The 22,109-nt window shown below is 40.8% G+C and overlaps 1 protein-coding gene across 1 annotated transcript in view; it reads left to right on the top strand.

The window, feature by feature from the left end:
* The first annotated feature begins 5,726 nt into the window (after positions 1–5,726).
* The window catches only part of pcdh11 (protocadherin 11), a 98,487-nt gene continuing 82,104 nt past the window's right edge, over positions 5,727–22,109 (top strand). The window contains exons 1-2 of the mRNA XM_067248106.1: positions 5,727–6,266; positions 11,963–14,449. Of these exons, the coding sequence (XP_067104207.1) occupies positions 5,727–6,266; positions 11,963–14,449 (3,027 nt within the window). The remainder of the gene's footprint in view (positions 6,267–11,962; positions 14,450–22,109) is intronic.

The following is a 22,109-nucleotide window of genomic DNA, read 5'->3' as shown; positions in this document are numbered from 1 at the left end:
TACTATTAGTATATTCATCCCTGCTATGCGCGTTCCCAGCCACGTTTTGGAATGAGTCCATCATGATAATTTTATGACTGTTTTGCTATTGCCACCCAAAATGGAAATACATTCTCTCTTTACGCATCTTGTAGTCTATATTGAAAACATAGCGGCACAATATAGGGGAGATAGTTGCAATAAAAGTACTATGATGGAAGTCTAACCAGATGGTCGGTGCTGTAGGGTAGATTCGTGCTCATAAAGCCCACGATGCCCAGCAAAAGTACATTCTTCATTGGAAATGTGACCTTATTTCAGTGCCCCATACTGCATTGTTTTTTGTAATCAATGAGGTCAGGTTTTAAAGTCTAAAGTTTCTGAAACATTACAATCTTAAAACGTTTTAATTATGGCCAACATCTTGGCGTGGTAGTGTGATACTATCTCTTGATTGAATCCATTGCGCAAATGAAAAGGCTATTCACATGGATGGTCAGTTTAATTGGTTAGTGACACACTGAAATTGTTGAGGTAAAGAGGAATAATGTTACCAAGCAATGCAAGATCTTTGCCATAGTAGCCTAAATGTATACTTGTAAAACTAACAAATAACTAGTCAACTGCAGGACATTACAAACTTTTGGTTTTGTGAATTGTGTGTATGAACACTACCCGTGATTGAAGAGGCTACACCTTCAAGTAGAAACGTTTCTTGGAACAAACTTATTTATTAGATGTATCCATTAACCATAATTATGACCAGTCATATATAATCATGCAGACCAAATCCACCTGCCTGTGTTCCTTGTTTATTTTGTATGACATGGAGCGTTTCTTTGTGACTATGGGTTTCTATGTAGTCCATACAAAAAAAGTAGCAACAGTTTGACAAAAACATCTGACACAGCAATTTTAGGGTGATCATGTTAAACAATGCATGAGGACTTGATTTTTTTTAGGTTGATGGATTATATTATATTTAATATGTTTTATACCAGTACATAGTTTGGTCAGAACAGCTTATTATTTGAATTGTTGTTTTGCAAAATGGGATATTATTCTAATTTTCTTTTGTAAAATATCACTATGTAGTCGTTATTTAGTTTGGTTATTCATTTGAAAACTACATCATTTTGCGTTCTGTGTCAGGCTACTTGGTTAAAGTATAAATGTTTACTGTTAACACTATTTCAGATCTAGTTTTTATATATTTCAGAGTCCCTTTAAATACACTTTACCTCTTATAAATACTGTTCCTTTCAGAACTCCCAGCTATCCCAATAATATTCACATGGGTATCGTAAAGAAGAATAGAATACTATTTATTTATTTATTCATAATAGCTTATGCATGGGATAGAATGAATGGCACGAAATTCAAACTCCCCCAAAAATGTCCATTTTGTCATGTCCAAATATGAGGTTTGCGGCCCATATTAAGCTCTGTTAGAGGCAGCTATCTCGCTAGATGCAAAATTTGTGTTTCGAACTTATGTTTGTACACCTTGACTGCCCCCTATAGGTCCCATGGTCTCCCAATGTGCACAGCTAGTGGAGCTCAGCGCTACACAGTAAATGGCTTTACACCTATTTGCATGTCTTTCCTGTGCAGCATAACTCAATATCAGTCAGATCCCATCTCTATTTTAGGACAAAAACTAGGCACATGTGATGACATGGTGATACATCAGTTCTGATTGATATTAGCCCTTAGTGGGTTAGTTGATAAAAGTAATACGTGACATGAAGAATCTTTCCTATGAGAAGGTAATGACCTTATGCCTGTATCTTGATCTGTATCAGCTCAGTTAACCTCTGAATCCATCATCTTTGTTGACCACAATCATTCTTAGAGTCAGACTAAGGCAATGATTTATCTCCTTTGCCAAGTCCGAAATATACTGGAAATATTCTTGGCAGAATCACAATTTCTCTGATGGTTGGAAATCTATAGAAAGGTAAGAGGCAGAGGCACTGAGTTTATCAAGGTGCTGTTGTTGGGTTATCAAGAGCTCGATGTTGTGAAAATATACAATATATCTATAAACACCCAAATCATCAAGTTTTTTTTAAATAACTTTGGTGCCATTTCATCTGTTCGCCTTCATACTACTGTTGAAGCTTCAGCGATCAGACAGTCTTTAGGGAGGCAAAGCCCCCCCCCCCCCCCCCCCACACACACACACACACACACAAACATACACTCAGAGGCTGGCTGGTAATAACACCAGGGTGGCCTGTCCATCATATTGTCATGTAAAGAGATCCAGGATCTGTCTGCTCCTTCACTCTTGTCTCCTGAGAGAGAAGGTAGAGTTGCCTACTGAATGAATCTGGCTGTCTGGGGCTCAAAATAGCATTTCTAGAGCCTAGTGAAATGTAAGCAAGGGAGACTCTGACAGACACTTTACCTTTTGCTCTACTCCCCACCTCTTGTTTTCCTTTTCCAACCTTCATTGGAAAAAGTTGTGAGCTGTGAACTGTTAAAGTTTAAAAGCACAAAGGCATGCAGATTCCTACAAAATATAATTCAAAAGGGGGTGGTCCCTAGGGTATACACTGCTCAAGCATAGAACTGCTAAGGAAGCACTGTAACAAGGGATCTGCCCTGAATATTTTGAGGGATGACATGTGGACTTCCCTATGGAATTTGTAATACCCCAACGGTCACCGCCTGCAAAATACATGACATTTATGTCTGTCCATTCGGTCAGTTTGATCACTAGACCATATGACATTGTTTGTGATGGCTGGCAATTTCAGATGACATTACTCATTGTGTCGAGAAGGATTATAAGATATCTCCTTAAAAATGATTGAAAGATTGAACTCTCACCACTTCTCATATGTAGGAGTCCTGGACTCATCGCATCATCTACCGTAACATATTGTTACATGCAAAATAAATCGAAATCATCCTTTGATCTTTTATTCAACACTGTAGCACACCCTTTAGAAAATGTATTCTCTTCATCATGCATGGTTGGGTTCAGCATTGGACTACCTACACTTGTCAAAATGAATAGTAATTGCTCAAACTCTCTACAAATGAAACAAATTTCAAAGTGAAACTGTCATGGTTACTTGTGTCTATGTATTACCTGTATTCTTGAAGCGACAACATCCCACTGTTTGCCCGACTCTAGAGTATGCCAACGCATTGATCTACGTCAGGAAAACACTGTCAGCCATGTTTGATGCACAGCAGACTTTAATGAGGCGTCTGTGATGTCATGAGAATGAGCGAATGAGAGAAGACATGTCCGTTTATAGAGGGGGTGAATGCTGGGTCCAAAACAAATTTAATGAAATCTCCCTATTTAATCATCACACTCCCTTCAGAGATGTTAGTATAGAGATAACCGTCATAGCCATGTCAGTGTAAAGGTGCCCTGCAGTTTTGATTGTGATGATTTGGTATATTGTTTTCTTTCCCAGTGAGAGTAAAAATTTCATAAAGTGAGGAACACGCACAGAGCGTACTGAACAATCTGCTTTTATCAGCAACTATATGCAAGCTATGTACAGAATTGATCATTAGCATGGTGGACTATTTGTGTGATGGGTGTCACACTGCTCTGTCACAGGAGGAAATTGAAGTTTGATGACATGATGTGGAATTCTTTATTAATACAAACCAAGGTGTTCTGAAGAAACTTAAATTACTCAGAGTGATCCGACACCATAGTGACAGGCACATGGGGTTTAAATAAAGTGGGCCGGAAACATGGTGGGCTATGAGCAAGAAAATTACCCAGATCCGTTATCGACTGGATGGAAGAAGCTCAATTCAAATGCTCCTTGAGATGCCAATAGTTAGCAGTAATACTTTACATCATTACATAGCAGGGTCAGTATTATTAAGAGCACACTGTAAAACCTCTATACTGGACTGCAATATTCCTAACCCTGACCCTGTAACCAGACTCATAACCATTTTTACAAAATGACTTTGGGGGTAGCCTAACGTTTTATACTTTATTTGACTTAATTACATTTAGTTTGACAGGCACAGTACAAATTTATGAACATTATTTTGAGAGTACCAGTATTATGTAAGCGGCCACTATCCAACTGTAGTCCTTATGTGCTTGTAATATAATGACACCACTTTGACATTTTTTGTGGTTTTGTGGTCTTAAAGATCTTAGTGCTCACAATTATATGATTCTCCTACTCTTCTTTGATCTTCCAGAACAATTGTACACATGTATCCTATAGGACCTTTCCATGGTAAAACATGGAACAACAAATGGTAACTCCATTGTTTTGTACTTTGTTTTACTTGGCATAGTTGCATGGAATGTCTTCAGTGTCTCCACCAACCATCTTGCAGTGACCTACTTGAGATTTTGGCAATCAAGAACCTTGCCCTTCAGCAAGGTTTTAGCATTTGAAGCATTAGTTTGTGAAACCATCAAGGAAGTTGGCATCTGTTTAAAGCACTGATTTATGGATAACGTCATATGGCACTGAATCCCATTGGCTTCTTATTTACTATGCCAGACTCAGACATTGCGTCCTATCGAGTTCTGTTTCTTTATGTCATTTAAATTGAAAATGAAGAAAACACATTATTCGATATATAATGAAGTTATGATTGTATTCTAGATATTAAGATAGATGGCGGCTCTCACAATTGATCAATTAATTTAGTTTCCCATGCAGAGTAATGATGAACAGTGCACTTGTCTCTCTCTTAATTATCTGTTTGTTTACAGTGATGGCTTTCATGTCACTTTTCGCGTATGAGTTATTATTTATTTATTTACACTTGGATAAATTAGGCTCTGCATTAAAGGTACACACACCCATTTATGGTTACTGGCTGTCTATAGAAGTTGCTATTAACATGTGGTCAATACTGAAGTGTAAATGAGATTGGTGTCACACTAGAGGCCTGGGGGGTATTCCAGAAAGCAGGTTATGCAACATAACCGGGTAAGTTAACCCACCAGCTGATTCACATTGTTGCAGCAACCTACTGGCAATGTTGCTACAACGCTGGGTGTCAGCTGGGGAGTCAACTTACCCAGGTATGTCACATAACCTGCTTTCTGGAATACCCCCCTGGACATTTGTTGTAGTTTCTGAAGACTGAACACTCCACTAACAGTCATACTGGAGATAGAAAAAGTGTTCCACTGTGTTTGTGCTCATTGAACACAACGGTATGTCACATGAAAGATCAGACAGCTAAAAAAGAGAGTACTAGAATGTTTTAAAAGATGAGCGAAAAATACAAAATGTGTATGACTTTCTTCAACAGTACAATACAGCATACCTGCTTTTCAGATATTCATTAAACATTGTAGTAACGTTGTCCCCTGACAACTGCAGATGTGAACCCCTCTGTCCCTCTAGTAAGCAATGAAAATATGAAATGGATGATTACCGCAGCAGAACGATTGATGGAATACGTGAACTACTAACCTTTTCACATCTGCATGTTCGATGGGATGTCATCAAAGGTTAATTGTGTAAAACTGCTGTTAATTTTCTCTCAAAGACATTGGAAGGATGCAAGCTTACAGCTAGTTAGGATGAAAAGGTCAAGTTCAAAACACTCCATTAGGGAAAATAATACTAATTACAGAAGAACCTAGGAATGTCATGTAATTTCTGAGGTGACATGTCTCTCTCTGGCTCTTTCTTACTCTCTCTAAAAATGACCTCTCTTTTCCTCCAATGTGGTCTTATGACAGAATTGCAGTTTAGAAGACAAGCTTCCCACCCACTTTGATTATGGACTTGGCAAGTTGGGCACATGTGCTGGTGGTCTTGCTCACCTGCCTGGTCTTGCCGTCCTGGGCCCAGGAGAAGGACTACACAGTGAGAGAGGAGCAGCCAGAGAATGTCCGCATTGGTAACCTCCGCCGGGACCTGGACCTGGCCCTCGACCCAGACATCAAGCTATCCTCACCACTGCAGTTCAAGCCAGTCTACAAGACGGGTGACGTGCCTTTGGTGAGGGTGGAGGCCAATACCGGCGAGATCTTCACCACCTCCCATCGCATTGACCGTGAAAAGCTCTGCTCTGGAGTATTCAACGAGAAACGCTGCTACTATGAGATCGAGGTGGCCATCCTGCCTGATGAGATCTTCCAACTGGTCAAAATCCGGTTCCTCATTGAGGACATCAATGACAACGCACCGCTGTTCCAATCCACGGTCATAAATATATCCATCCCAGAGAACACAGCCATAAACACCCGCTACCCGGTGCCATCAGCCTTTGATCCCGATGTGGGCATAAATGGGATTCAGCACTACGAACTGGTCAAGGTGAGGTTCCATTTGTATTAACCCCACAGAACTAACTGCTCACGGCCTGTTGGAGGGGTTATGCTTGAATTCAGACATTCATTTTACAGGTCAATCAATTCAGCAACAAGCATTGTATCCAATTAGAAAATATATTTTTTATCCTACTGCAAACGGTGATCAACTAATTATAACCTTGCCACCATCACAACAGCAAACAGCACATCAGTTGACCAGATAATTTCAGTAAAGATTAAGCTTTTAGCCTCCGTTTGCTTGCTGCTAAACACTTGATGACCGAAATGAAGATCATGTTTAAACATGGATTATTTTATGACCCATAAAAGCAACAACCTTTCTCATGTGGAGCTGATTTTGAACATGGATACTTCACTTGACCTACAGTGTGAGCTATGAACCATGGCAACTACTTTGTAGTTGGACACAGCAACCTTTACTATTTTACAGTCAATAGATAGTTGTAATTTTGATTATGAAATAAATTGCCTTCACAGTACATATGTATGTCCAATTTCCAGAAACAGATTGAATGTTGTGCACAATGTTGATTAGAGGCAATGGAAAGGAATGCACTTCATTATGTTAATAAGTGCCTCATGCAGAACCAGGCAAACTTTACTTCATCATCTAATTGATGCTCTATTAAAGCACAGTGCAATATTCTCTGTTGCCTAATGAAGTTAGAGTAAACCCCAGAAAGTAGGATGATGTCATGCATTCTCCATTTATAGTCTAGACAACACTTTTGCTTTAGATAAACAATTGAAGATGAATGGTAATTCTACTGAGGTGAGGTTAAACAAGACGCATGAGAGGTAGCTCTTAAAACACAAAGTAAGGTGAGGGGGCCACAGTAGAGTAACTGTAAATATGCATTTACTTTGCAAGTTTCTGAAAAGATTACATCTCTGGCTTGATTGTTTTTTTGTTCCCAGTGTGAGATGAGAATGACAAATCTATCACAGTCTATCAGATTACGTTTGCACGGCATGCAAATTAGCAGAGTCCTTGCTGCCCATGTCTGCCTTGATTATCATTTTGCATTTTTAAAGAGCCTTTCTCTCTGCCAAGACCTCCCCAATGTAACGCTATGAATTGTTCATGCCTGGAAAATGACCAACCAAATGTTCTGCACATTACGGTGATGGTCTGCACTCATTTTCATTGCCCTTTTCACAGTGCAATATTGTTTCACGCTAGTTTTCTCTCTCATCTTTGCTTTATTTAAACCTCGTACAGACCTGTACAGGGTCTTCACAACCATTGGAAGGCATTGCAGCAGTATATTTGATAGGATTAGAATATTTAATATCTCTAGTCTTCTCTATTTATGGAGGTTTCAAAGATGAATAGTGCTTGGGTTGTTAGAGTACACATGGATGGATATGTTGAACCTCTGGTTCCTACTGTCTTCAGAAGTGAAGAATAAAGGCAACCAGTTTTTGTGAAAAGCTTGTGCAAGCATTCCTAGAATAGCTACTGGCCGTTAATCCACCCCTTGGACTATGTTTGTATGGTCCTCTGAGATTTGTCTGACGCTCCAACAGAATAATACTTTGCCCAGTGTTCCTGTTTTGTGCCGGACATGATGCTGAAATTTCTACCAATGTGTGTCACAGTGGGTCAGCTCCCTGCAACAGAAGCCGACTATGCATGTAGCTAGCTGTCTTCATGAAGAGCAGATGACAGTCCTACCTTTTTATAATCTTTACTTTTATTTTTTATTTTCATCAGGAGGGAACATAGATAATACTGGCCAACATAACGTGTCTCATCATGGTTTCTAATTGCAGATCGAGTGAGATTTTTCCATTAGCATGAACACTGTTACGTCATCTGTACTGCAGCAGGGGCAATTCTAAGAAATGGTCAAGGTCGAGGAAAGTAATACCATGCATGGCTGATGATGGGCCCTCCATTAGGAGATATTTTATCACTTAAAGAGAACCCCTTTACAGGTTCACTCTTATACACTACATGAAGACCTGGCCACGCACTAGGGATGGGGCTATTGACATTTTGTTGTTTGTTGGTTTTCTAGTTGCCTCCCCAATTGTTTTATTTCCTCTGCTTAAACCTTTTATGAGTTTTCGCTACACGGCATGATGAAACTAAATCCCTTTCCATTTTAGCTATTTTAGTATCTAGAAAAGGGGTCTGGGTGGGTGTTTTTCAGAATCACCTTGTGTAGATCGATACCCGGCTGTTGGGTGCAGCCTATGACTCTCAGATAAAGCAAGACATTTTTATTTTGGTTGGGGCGAATTTAAACGACAACCCCATTTAGGAAGAGTTTATTCTGTACTACCTCTGTTGTTTATCTGAGGACCAGGTTATTTAAAGCTAGTTGTCAGTTGCAAACATGTACAAAGGACTTCAGAATGGATGTGCTATGATGGTCCTTGTTAATAGTTTTGAAGCTAGAGTTGGAGTATCTTGTTCATATTTAACTGCCCACAATGATTGAATGTACTCACCCTTCAACTGACTGAAACTGGTATGTTGAATTTGATTAATGTTCTGGATTGTGGGCTGCTTGTGCAGAGAAAAAGGGCCTGTTAGACACCAAGCTTCCCTGTCAACCATTTCCAGTTTTCATTTGTGTATGATTCTGACACATTATCTTCCTCAAAGGTTTATCAAGAGGAGAAAAACAATCCTGTGCTCCTTTTGTTTTAACGATGCATCTGATCATCACGTCCAGTAGTGAAAGAGAGGGAGAGAGAACAATATACATCCGATCAAGTCCAGTAGTGAGAGAGAGGGAGAGAGAATGAGCAGAGTTCCATCTATGTTGCAAAATGATGTAATAGCCAATGATAAATAGCCACACCAGTTTGAAGGGACATCCACCATCATCAGCTTGACTATGAAGGGGGCAGATATATTCACCGCTGAATCACAGTCCCCTCTGAGTTTTAAATAAGGTCATCAACTTCATTCTAAGATGCATCCGCTGATAATTTAGCATTGAAAGTGTCTGCTGAAAGGTTTTTGAGTCATCCTCCTTGCTATCTCTCAACTCTGGCCTTTAACAATTCCTCCTCCTGAGATTCTCCCGAGATTTCACTTCTTTGATGAGATATTTCTTATACACAGACGTCTCCTCCATACTGATAGGTATTAGCACACAACTCCTTGAATGTTAAATTATGAAGTTTATATTTAGGGTTCAGAAAGGCTGCTAAGACCTTGACATAAGAGGTCAAAGATTCAGCAATGTTTTAATCTGCTCTCGTTATCCATTTAGAGTGAATCATCATTACCTGACCTCAGGGCTAGTGATTCATATTCTTATTTCGCCATTTCTTAGACTTGACTTAACATCACAACATAAATGCCTACGTTATATCAGTAGGTATGTATTTGCTTTTGTTCAAATTTAGAAGCCTGAGATACACCTCTCTGGTAATGAAATGTGTTATAATGCTTAGTGCTGCAAGTGTTGCTCGGTTTAAATTGTTGAGCGATGGAATGGCCCTTATCCAATGTTATTCCTATTCAACCTGATGACTGTTAATACAGAATTCAGGTTGAACCTGATTCAGGTTGTGTACAGTCAGACTATCAAGAAACTACAACATCCACCATCTCACACACTATAATGAAGCAAGTTACATTTTTTGAGTTTCTTGTTTTCTGTTGGTGTGGTTTTTATTTTAAACTGCTCTGGTTTGTTTCACACAATCACATTTAGAAACTATAATATAGTAATTATTTACGTTTTTGTCATAAAGTCCATTTGAGTGATTTAATACCACCAACTCTTATAAGTCAGCACTTCAGATATGGTCTGTCCATTCACCAGTAATGTAGACTACTTCATCCAAACACTTACTGTATCATCTTATTTTTTGCAAGACTGATCATAAACTAACCATCACATGATCACTCAGGCAGTGCCAGTTCTATAAAGTAGTCCTGTCACTCAGTGTAATGCATCAGTCTGGTGACAACATACATAGCAAGCAATTTCCGACAGTGCAAAATAATTTACATGCTGTTCCTATACATGCTTCCCTCTGCCATATTGGTTTCCATATGCATACAAGAGTGATACTGATTTGAAAACGTACTGGGTAGTCGAGGGTACACATTTGGTCCAAATATTCCTTTCACAATGAAAATGTATGTATCGTAATCTCATTTGATAGCTGTGCCTAGACAGAATAATCTCTTACAACATTATGTGCAGCATGAAGCTTATCTCTTTAAGGAGGATGCTTTTTCTTGTTTCAGCATGAAACTGCTTCTGACTCAAAGAGCTTCAAAGAGCTTCTTTGTGTTGTAATGTGCATGTGTCTCATTCATGGGTCTGATCTCTTTTCGCAGTCCCTTCTCTCTCTCTCTCTCTCTCTCTCTCTCTCTCTCTCTCTCTCTCTCTCTCTCTCTCTCTCTCTCTCTCTCTCTCTCTCTCTCCCTCCCTCTCTTTATTTCTCTCTCTGTCTTGCTCTGTCTCTTTCTCTCTCTGTCCCTCACTTTCTCTCATTTCCACTTCTCACCTCTCTATATATCTCCTTCACTCTCACTTTTTCCCTCTTCTTATCTTCCTTCTAAATCAAAGAATGCTGAAAAATATGCCAAGTCCCATCTATACCCCATAGTCAATTTGAAATTATAAATATGAAGCAATATTTTTTTTTTTTTTTTTGGTGTGTGTTTGAGGGGCAATTACTTTGAACAGTCAGTGCCAGTTTCTCATGGGGATTACATGTGCATTTGTTTTCATTTTCCTCAGGCTTTACACTTCCCTAGATTTAGCCCTCCTTGGGTGAAAGGCTTTTTAAATGTGCAGTCTCGCTCTCTCTTTAATCTATGGTGGTCTCACAGTGCATTTAAAATTGGAGCTTATCTTTACGGCTCTCTTTTCAACTGTCTCTTTCACATATGAACTTGAAATCGTGTAAGCAGTCCCCTCTATTCCAAAGTCGACACAAGATAGGAAGGTAGAATAGAATCTCATTTGACTTAAGTCAAGAAAAGGAACTGAGGAGGCTAGCAGGCTAAAACACTCTTTCATTCCAGCTCTGGAAAAGAACAGCTGGGTGGCAGGGCTAGGTATGCATGCCTCCCAACAAGATGTCAAGCAATATTAGTGAACAAATTACACAGTTTTTATGAATATTTGTTTCCTTGTTTAGAATAAGTTTGTTTAGGAGATGATTAAGTACTTAAGTGGTCCGGATTACTGGAAATGACTTGAAATGATTTGTGAATATGCAACCAGCAAGTGCCGGGTTGTATGTAAGCGCCAATCAACTCTATGGCGAGGCCTAAAATTGTTTACTTTGCTCTCAGCATCTAAAGTTTGCTCAAGTATTTTCTAATAAGTGGATGATCCCCTCTGTTTTTTTCTCAAAGTAAATATATTAGGGACCTTTTTGGCGTTCTAATGAGATTTTATAGAACTTTCACCCCAAGCTTTTTTTCTGCACTTTGAGCAAACATCTGTTTAAGCTAAAACAAACCAGTGTGTATTTTTTCACTCAAAACATTCAAAACTGCTGTGTTAGCATGGTTGCAGTGTACTAGTTATGTAGCTGGTGAAGCATATAATTCAGGTCCTTTGAATGTGGTCCCATGCAGATAAATAGCCAATTATAGCATTAAACATGTTGGAGGTTGTAATGAGCATGTAGTTCTCTAACATGGAATGAAACCCACTAATTATTTCCCCTCATTATCTGTTGTTACAGAGTGTCAGTGAGTTTGGCCTTGACATAATTGAGACCCCGGAGGGCGACAAGTGGCCCCAGCTCATTGTCCAGCAAAGCCTGGACCGGGAGCAGAAGGACACCTTTGTCATGAAGATCAAGGTGGAGGACGGAGGCACTCCACCCAAATCCAGCACAGCAATCCTCCAGGTGACCATCTCCGATGTAAACGATAATCGCCCGGTCTTCAAGGACAGCGAGGTGGAGGTGACCGTTCCGGAGAATGCGCCAATGGGGACATCGGTGAGCCAACTCCATGCCACAGATGCCGACCTGGGCTCCAATGCACAGATCCACTTCGCCTTTAGCAACCAGATCGCCGCCTCCACCAAACGTCACTTTGCCATCGACAGCTCCACGGGACTCATCACCGTCAAACAGCCGTTGGACCGAGAGATGACCCCAGTCCACAAGCTGATTGTGCTGGCCAGTGACGGGAGCTCCACCCCCTCTAGAGCCACAGTGATCGTTAACGTGACGGACGTTAACGACAATGTTCCCTCCATAGACACCCGCTACATAATGAACCTAGTTAATGGGACTGTTCTGCTGTCCGAGAATGCTCCTCTTAACACAAAAATAGCCCTAATTAGAGTCACAGACAAAGACGCTGATCTGAATGGTAAAGTGACTTGTTACACTGACCATGACGTTCCCTTTCGGTTGAGGCCCGTCTTTAATGACCAATTCTTACTGGAAACTGCTGCCACACTAGACTATGAAACAACCAGGGAATATGCAATTAAGATAGTGGCCTCCGATTCAGGGAAGCCTCCCTTGAACACATCAGCGATGGTTTTAATTAAAATCAAGGATGAAAATGACAACGCACCCATCTTCCCCCAACCTGAGATACAGCTCTCCATACCAGAGAACAACGACCCCTCCACGCAGTTGATCAAAATCAGCGCTACGGACGCCGACAGCGGACATAATGCAGAGATTATTTATACTCTCGGCCCTGACTCGCCTGACGGGTTTAACGTGGACAGACGATCGGGAGTCCTCTCTGTTGGAAAGCGTCTGGACAGGGAGAAGCAGGAAAAGTATTCATTCACTGTCATTGCCAGGGACAACGGCTCCACGTCGCTGCAGAACAATGTCACAGTAAGGTTAATCGTCCAGGACCTTAACGACAACAGCCCTGCGTTCACCCACCCCGAGTACAACTTCTACGTGCCTGAGAACCTGCCTCTTTACGGGACCGTGGGCCTGATCACGGTGACGGACTCGGACGCCGGCGACAACGCGGTCGTCACCCTCTCAATTTTGAACGGCAAAGATCATTTCATTATCGACCCCCAGACCGGCGTGATCAAACCCAACATCACGTTCGATAGGGAGCAGCAGAGCTCGTACACATTCACGGTGAAGGCAGTAGATGGGGGTCAGCCACCTAGCACCTCATATGCAAAGGTCACCATCAACGTCGTCGATGTCAACGACAATCGGCCTGTGTTTGTCATACCCTCCTCCAACTATTCCTATGATTTGGTTCAGTCTACCACCAGTCCTGGGTCTGTGGTCACAAGGGTTTTTGCCATTGATAATGATACAGGCATGAATGCTGAGCTGCAATACAGCATCATCGGGGGCTCCCCGAGAGGGCTTTTTGCCATAGACAAAATCTCTGGTAACATAACACTGCAGGAGAAGATAATTGCAGCAGATCAAGGTCTGCACAGGCTGGTAGTCAAGGTCAAAGATCTAGGCCAGCCAGAGTCATTACACGCCATTGCACTCATTCACCTGTTTGTAAATGAGACTGTGTCTAACGCTACCTTCATCCAGGAACAACTACGGAAGAGCATGGAGACGCCCTTGGACCGCAATGTGGGGGACAATGAGGTGACACCCCAAACCAACGGATATGTCATTGTTGTCATAGCTATCATAGCAGGGACGATGACTGTGGTGCTGGTCATTTTCGTGACAGCCTTGGTACGCTGTCGCCAGACGCCCCGCCACAAGGTGGTCCAGAAAGGCAAGCAGAGTGGTGAATGGGTGTCGCCCAACCAGGAGAACCGTCAGATCAAGAAGAAGAAGAAGAAAAAGAAGAGGTCCCCCAAGAGCCTCCTGTTGAACTTTGTAACCATCGAAGAATCCAAGCCTGACGACCCGACCCACGAGCACATTAACGGTACCTTAGACCTCCCGGTGGAATTGGAGGAGCAGACGATGGGAAAGTACAACTGGGCCACTACGCCGACCACCTTCAAACCTGACAGTCCGGACTTGGCCAAGCATTACAAGTCTGCCTCTCCCCAGCCCACCTTTCAAATCAAACCAGAGACCCCTGTAGCTCCCAAGAAGCACCATGTCATCCAGGAACTCCCCCTGGACAATACGTTTGTGGTGGGCTGCGACTCACTGTCCAAGTGTTCTTCAACCAGCTCCGACCCTTACAGTGTCTCAGAATGCAGCTGTCAAGGGGGATTCAAGACCGCGGGCCAAATCAGCACCCGACAGGTAATTCACGACTTCCTTTTTAAACCTACCACCCACCACAATTCCCCCCACTCACACCCCACTTACTGTCCTATGGCTGGTGATATCGAGGGGGGAGGATGGCAGCATGGAGCCAGGGAATTCACCCACACAGACAATCACGTCTACATGAACGTCTTCAGCATTGAATACTGAAAATATGGCCATCAGTACTGTGCATCAGAGAATGCTGAAAATGAGTCCTAATTAGTCATGATTTTCATTTCATTTCAAGTGGTTTATGCAAAATTCACATCTTTAAAATAAACGTAACTCCTTCTCAGAATGTGAAAGAATGTAGGCAAAGATTCTACCTCCTCTTGCAACAACAACAAAAAATACACACTTTAGCTTTCTAGTAAATGTTCTACTTGGAAATTCAGGCTACTGGCTGTAGAAAAATGGTGGTAACTATTTTGTTTTTGGTATGTCTGGCAGTAGACTGACAACATGCCAGAGAGGCAGACGGGTGGTGGCAGTGGTGATGCTAATTGAACTCCGCTCAGCTGTATTTGAGGTCAGAGAGGATTAAAGAAATGCTTAGCTGTTTGATTGACACTTCATAAAACAAGCAAAGGCTGAAAGAGAGCCTAACAAGAGGGCCTTGACTGACAGGCGTAGCTCCACAGATGGAACTTCGCCTCATCAGCTGATTGAGTGCGCCGGGACACAGGAACATCCCAAAAGAGTGGCAACACAGCACAGGTCTCAATTAATAATCCCATATATTTTCAATTTCCGTGCTTGCAATATTAAGCTGTGTCTTTACTACGCTCACAAAGATGGGTGGGCAGAGAGCCTCATTTGAATGCTAGGGTACGGCAGGGATTATGATTCCCTAAGAGATGTGCCAAATGCGAAGTGCCCTAATAAATAACAGCCGGCAAGGGAAATAAATGTAAATCAGAGGTGAAGAGAGGTGGCCTTGCTCAGCACTGACATGCGGAGCAGAGCGGAGTAGAACACCACAGGACAGAGACTGAGTACTGCTATACCGAGGGTCACAGGGATCAAGGTGATGGAGGAGCTGAGGGACCCATATACTTAAACACAGAGCAGGAAGTAGGTTCCATAAAACGCCTCCCATGCCGATGTCCACTTAACCCGTTCATTTTGCTCCCTAATGACCCACATTCACGGTTTTAAAAGTGACACCTAGACTTTAGTCATAGGTTTTTTGCTTGGACCTGGATGTCTGTGTCGGTTTATCATTTGTCTTAAAGAAAGCCAAGGGTTGTTTGGAACCCCTCTGATGTTGTCTCTTTTCGTACGTGAACACCATGTTTGGCCGTGGTATTCATTTGATATCAAGTATCCAGCAGACTTACCTGGATCTTGAGGCTGAGGCAGAAATACCTACGCCTATAATCTGTCTTGATTTTCACATATTTTTTATTTGATTGTTGCTTGCTGTTATTGTTTTTTTTATGGGTTATTCACTTATATTTAGGTTCATCATTTACTATAAAAATGGATTGCCTGACATGATGTAACATTTGTACCTGTGTGCTGCGTTCCACAGACTTTTTTTCATTTTCATTTGTTTCTATTTCAATTTTGACCCCATTGTAACCCTACTATAAGATACCATGTCCTTTGTTCTTTAATTCTCTCATGGCACAGTTTTTTTTGCAAGTGACTGTATATCCCTTGATATACTGTTCTTGTTAATGTCAGAAAAATTCAGTTAAACCCTGTCAAAAGCATCTTAGCCATTTTACCTACAGCATGCCTATAATCCCACTTACAAGTTGTCGAATGCCTTTCCACTAAAATCAGTTATGATTAAAGCATAGTATGCAGGAATATTCAATCTGTTTCGCAGTCCCAAATTCTGTTTGTTTTTTTCTTCCTTGTTTGAATATATTCATAGAATTGCACTGATGTTACTCATCAAAGGGAAAATACCATCTGCAAACCTCATTTAAATATGAATGAATTCATGACTAAGTAAACATTCTTCACAATCTTCTAGATAATGCTGTATCAGCCGCTCCTAGGGCAATGTCTTCCTGTATGTGCATTACTCGAAAGTCTGAAAAGTAGCCTACGTCAGTGGCCTAAAATGGGACATTATTGGACTCTCTGACCAATACCCTTAATGATGGTGAGACAATGGTACTCAATAATCAAATTTTTTTACTCCCTGTCGCCTTAAGCTATAGTAAAGTGATACCTCCCCTTGCTGTTAGATTTCCCACCAGTTTTAAGTGTGCTTATTTAAAGCCTGTGCCAGGAAAAGCCCTACCATAAAGTCAGGCCTGATGAGAATCTGCTGCTCCAGAGGTTAATTAAATGCATCAAAGGGTTAATCACTCGTAATACAATATGATTAAAATCACTGTAATTAGGTTTTGGATGAGGCAGATAAAAAGTTGTCTTTAATATTAGCAGGCGTACCACATATAGGCGACGCTAGTCCTCAGAATTCCTTCGGAAGTGAAATGATGATTGACAAGAACAACTATTTTGACCCACTTTATCAATGCTTTGAACAAAATCTAGTTTAAGCGTAATCTTAAAAAGAACACTTAAAGCCCCACTTGAAAAATATGGATTTCATTGTCTTAATCTCGTGAAAAGGAAAGTGTTTTGTGTTGTTCAGCCTTCGTCCAGTCGGCGCTTAACAAAAGCTTCACAATCAACATTGGCGCACTGTTCATTCTCTCATACGATAAAAATGTAATCCAAAACTCCAAAATGCAGGAGGTAAAAAGCAGATTGACAAATGTTTTCTGCATGGAAGTGACAGATGGTGATTTAGTGACTTTGGCATGATTCCTCATTCACTCCCTACCTAAGCAGTGGAGGATAAAGCAGACAGTAACCCCCCATCCATTGAATCATAATAGTCTGTGTCACAGGAGACACTTGCAGATGAAGGTCAACTGGATGTTTGACAGGATTTACGGACGTTCTCTCCAAAGAGAAAAGCTTGTCAAAATACTTCAGAGACTACATATTTACGGCAGCATATGGTACGTAATACAGTAAGAGCTCCATTTGCAGATTCCAATGCTTCACAAGAGCTTCTTTCCCTATACCCCCTTCCTCTTTCTCTTCTCTTCCACTCATCTCTTCCCTTTCTTTTATCAACCCCCCCCCCACCCCTCCTTCGGTTCTCATATTTGAGGTCAATCCCCCCTGGTGCTAGGGAGCCTCTGTCTGAATATGTGCTTTAGACAAGGCAGATCAAATGAGCACCACCCTGCTTGAGTGATCTTAGACACAGACATGAATATGTAGGAGTAGAAAGGCCAGTGCACCTCTTTGTTTGTCCTGTATTTCCAGGGCCGTGGTGTACGAAGGGTCAGTGTCAGTGCCGACTAACCTCTCACCACCGCATTCCTCAAAAGCCCATCTACATATTCATGGCATACTGTACACATGCATTATCATCCGGCTTTCTGATCCCAGGGTAGGATGTGTTGACAATTCTTTGTGTAATTCATTATTTATTCACACCAAACAGTAAGACAATTGCACTTGCTAAACAGAAGCTACAAGAATCCCATAGAGACCCGTCCTCTATCCACATGTTGGTGAGGAGCATGGACTCTAACATTAGCCATCCATGTTCAGATGTTCACAACTTCTGTTGTCCACGCTGTTCACAACTTACTATGCTAGTCATAGAAGTGATTTCTCTTAACTAGGGCTAGGTAATCAAATCGGACGCCAGTGTCTTGCGTTAGAAGTTGATTGGAGCACTTTTTGCAGAAATATCACTACTGTAATCTTGACTCAAGTAAGCAAGGGGTAGGTCAATTTTTTTACATGATTCAGATGTTGCCACGGCTGTCGTTTCATTTGTTGAAGGTTAGTGAATGTCAAATCTGGACAAATCAGAAGACCAAGCACAGGGGTCCCAAGGACCAAATTGAGACACATTATGTTTCCAGGGTAACCTGCGAGTTTTGCACTAGGGTGGTGGAGTCAAAAACATTTTCTAAAATTGCATGCTCTGATAAGTACACTCCAATGCTCACGCTTGTAACACACATAGCATTCTTCAAGGAAATCTGACCAGATAATGGCCACTGTCAGCTGTGCCTTGAAGAATGTTTATTTTTTATTTTTTTATCTCTTTGAAATCAATTATTGTATTCACTGTTAAGCTAGCCTCACAGTGGAATACAACAGTTTAGGTACTCAGAGCTTATTGATATTGTAATTACAATCTCCCTATATCTGTCTGTCTCTCTATATTTCAGGAGACGGCACTGAAACCACCACTCTATGGCACACTCTGTGGCACAGGTACAACTCGCTCCCACAGGATAAAAATCAATCTCTAGCTCCCAGTACCTTGAGAGAAAAAGAGAAAATGAGAGAGAGAGAGGGAGGAGAGGGAGGACTGAAGAAGTGAAACAAGTACTTTACTGTCTCCACAGCCTCAAAACATGGCCTAGAGAAGAATATGTCTCGCTCTTTCTTTCATTTTTATTTATAATTTTTTTTTGGCGGGAGGAAAAAGATGAACTTGAAACAATCACCCCGAGATGAGACACATAGTGTTGCCTGTCTGAAATTTGACAAACCTCGACTTGTAAATCTGTCAGATTTTTGAAGGTTTGAAATGCTTTCTTGAATCCTATGCCATCACTTTACCTTTGTCATAAAAGACGAGGCATTCTGAACCGTTTCCCACTCTAATCCTCCCATCTCAACTTGTAAAAAGCAGCATAGAAATACAGTGGATAGATCTGTAAAGTATGTTTATATGTATGTATGTAATCTATCACAGAGTTGACCGTGTTTATATTTATTAATTCTTTTTTGGCCTTGTTTTTTTTTTTATCTGCCTGGTGGCTATTTTTTGTTTTATTTTTTTTCTGACTTGCTTTTTTGTCCATTGAATTTGGGCTAGCTCGTGGAGATAGTGACTGACAATGTTTTAATGCTGCAAGGTCTACTGCCAGTGGGCCTCTTTGACTGTTCTGCCCATGTCATAGTGTACTTTTCGTCAACTATTGGCTCTATCTTTTCCACTTGCAGTGCCACAGTGTGTTTGTGAAGAGTGTGGCTAGCATTACAGTGCATGGACTCACAGTACAGAACCGACACATTTGAGTACTTACCAATATAACTAGGGAGTCAGGTGGCTGAGCGGTGAGGGAGTCGGGCTAGTAATCTGAAGGTTGCCAGTTCGATTCCCGGCCGAGTCAAATGACGTTGTGTCCTTGGGCAAGGCACTTCACCCTACTTGCCTAGGGGGGAATGTCCCTGTACTTACTGTAAGTCGCTCTGGATAAGAGCGTCTGCTAAATGACTAAATGTAAAATGTAAATGTAACTCCACAATATTACTGTGGAATGATTCGGGTGAAAGTAGAAAATGTTTAATACCTTTGAGCTAAGCCACAATCATAAGGGACTGAATGCTTATGGTTATAATCAAAAGCTGTTTATGTATGACAGAATAGAGAGGCATCATGCTTAACCTTTGTGTGTTGCTGTCAGCTCCAAGTCAGAGCCGATTTACCCTGTGAGATATCATTTAAATTATTCCAAATGGTAATACCTCAGGCAGACTTCTAGGTTGGCTTGAGCAAGCTAAAAGGGACAAAAGTTTTCTGCACTAATTTGTATTGCAGCATTATTTATCCAAGCAAAATTGAAGAGAAGTGTATTTTAAGAGAAAGTGCAACACAAAAACAGACGTAGAATGAAGGCTACATTTTAAACAGCAATAAGGTCAACATTTAGGCGAAGAGTCCACTAAATAGTGCACTTTCTGATCTTAAAGCCTTGGTTCATGGTATCACACACACGTATGCCTCTTCTGTATTGTAACACTCATTATGATTAAGTCGATACTTGATTTACCTTTTTAATACTAAACTAGTCAATGGCTTGGTGGGCTTAGCAGCACTGTTGTCCAATGTTAATGGTTAACCTAAAGATTGCTTTGATAGAAGAGGCTGTATGGCACAACATAAGTAACGATCAATCATTGCTATAGGTGGGAGTATCAGATGTAATTATGGTATCAAATGCATCACTACAACTGAGTAGGAACCACAGTATAACTATACATAGCATTATAGCACTGTGTAATGAATTAGAGTTGCCTGATCTTCTGGGAGATGAGAAACCCATACATGAGGAGAGTTTTCATCCTCGTTAGGGAGATGAAGAACCTCACTTTTATTAAATGTGAAGTACAATATGCACCTTACATAATCTTTGTAACTGACTTTGATTTGCCAATGTGTGGAGAAAACTGTATATAAATGTTTTGTTTATGTACGTATGTGTGCGCTTCTGGAATTTATTAAAGTCTTTTGCATTGTAATGCACATTTCCACGAGTCTTTTTCTTAATCAGGAATATGCACTGCACATCTCTGTGCAATTATTTTTTTATTCCATATTTATGGAAGATCCCAACACTAGCACTCATTTGGATATAAAGTGTGCATGGTTTTACTTATATTGTATGTATTGTTATTCGACAGTGGACAGAATAGCTCAACCACAAACCAAGGCGTTTTAACTTCTGTGGCTGTCTCATTGGTTGTTTGGACTCACTTCATTGGATCCTTATTTCAGCCCAAGGAAAGAAAGAAAGAAAAAAAGTCACCTGCATTATTTATTTTCCTTTTTATGTTTGAAATGACTGCTGCAAACATAAAACTGTTGAGGAAATAATTCTGAAATATATTACTATATGTCATCAGGAATAGATTACAGAAATAACAGTTGAAGACACATTTCTGTTCAATGAAGAGCCATAGCGCTATAATGTTGGGCTTTCTTTAGAGAAAGCTTTTATATTCTTACAGTATCTTGTAAGGAGAGATCACGCACACCGGTGATACAATTAGCTAACACATAATAAGGGTTTTTCACACCTGACAAAAGGTTCACACTCACAAACATACATTTAAAGTACCGTATCTATTTGTGTATTTGATCCCAAACGTGCACTTGAAAGGTAAAACAAGAAAGACATAGGCAACTGAATTTGCTTAATTGCTTATCAAAGTTCCCTCATATTTCAGAACTAAGGAAGCTAATCATTTCCCTAGAGGGAATCGTGTCCTTGGTGATTAAAAGTAGTGGTACACACATTCACATGAGCATGCCTAGCCTTGCAGAGGAGGGTGCGCAAATGTCAGCCTCCTATTAATAGCTTAATGTATACCTGAACTCCTCTCTCTAAATGGCCTCTTTTTCACTTGGTGCTTGCTAGCTGCACTAGTGTGAAATGAGGAGATCTCCTTGCAGGCTCTTAGCCTGCTTGACTGCATGACATCAGAGCTTTGTTTTTGTTCACGGTGTCACCAGATGATAAAATGTTTTCAGGACTGCTAGAACCTAATGGTACACACGCTCAGATGCAGCATTGTTAATGAGTCTTTAAGCACACATATAATGATTTCAGTAGCATGGTATTGTGGAGTAGGTTTCAGTTGTAAATTAATTATGAAGGTAAACTTGCTTGCCTCTTTTAATGCCATACAAAAATGTTATCATATATGATTATCATCGTCATTGATTTATTTTAGTAACAGAATACCTCTGACACATCTTGTTCCTGTTTCATCCCTCCCCCCTCCAAAAAAAAGAAAAATGGACAGTTTGGATGTATTTATGGCTGTGCCTGAGCATGTGCTTGTGATCCCAGTCAGATCCCTT

The sequence above is a fragment of the Osmerus mordax genome, chromosome 12 (genome assembly GCF_038355195.1).
Source record: "Osmerus mordax isolate fOsmMor3 chromosome 12, fOsmMor3.pri, whole genome shotgun sequence".
NCBI classification, from domain to species: Eukaryota; Metazoa; Chordata; class Actinopteri; order Osmeriformes; family Osmeridae; genus Osmerus; species Osmerus mordax.
Note: the sequence above shows the minus strand (reverse complement) of the source record. Positions and strands in the feature narration are given on the sequence as shown.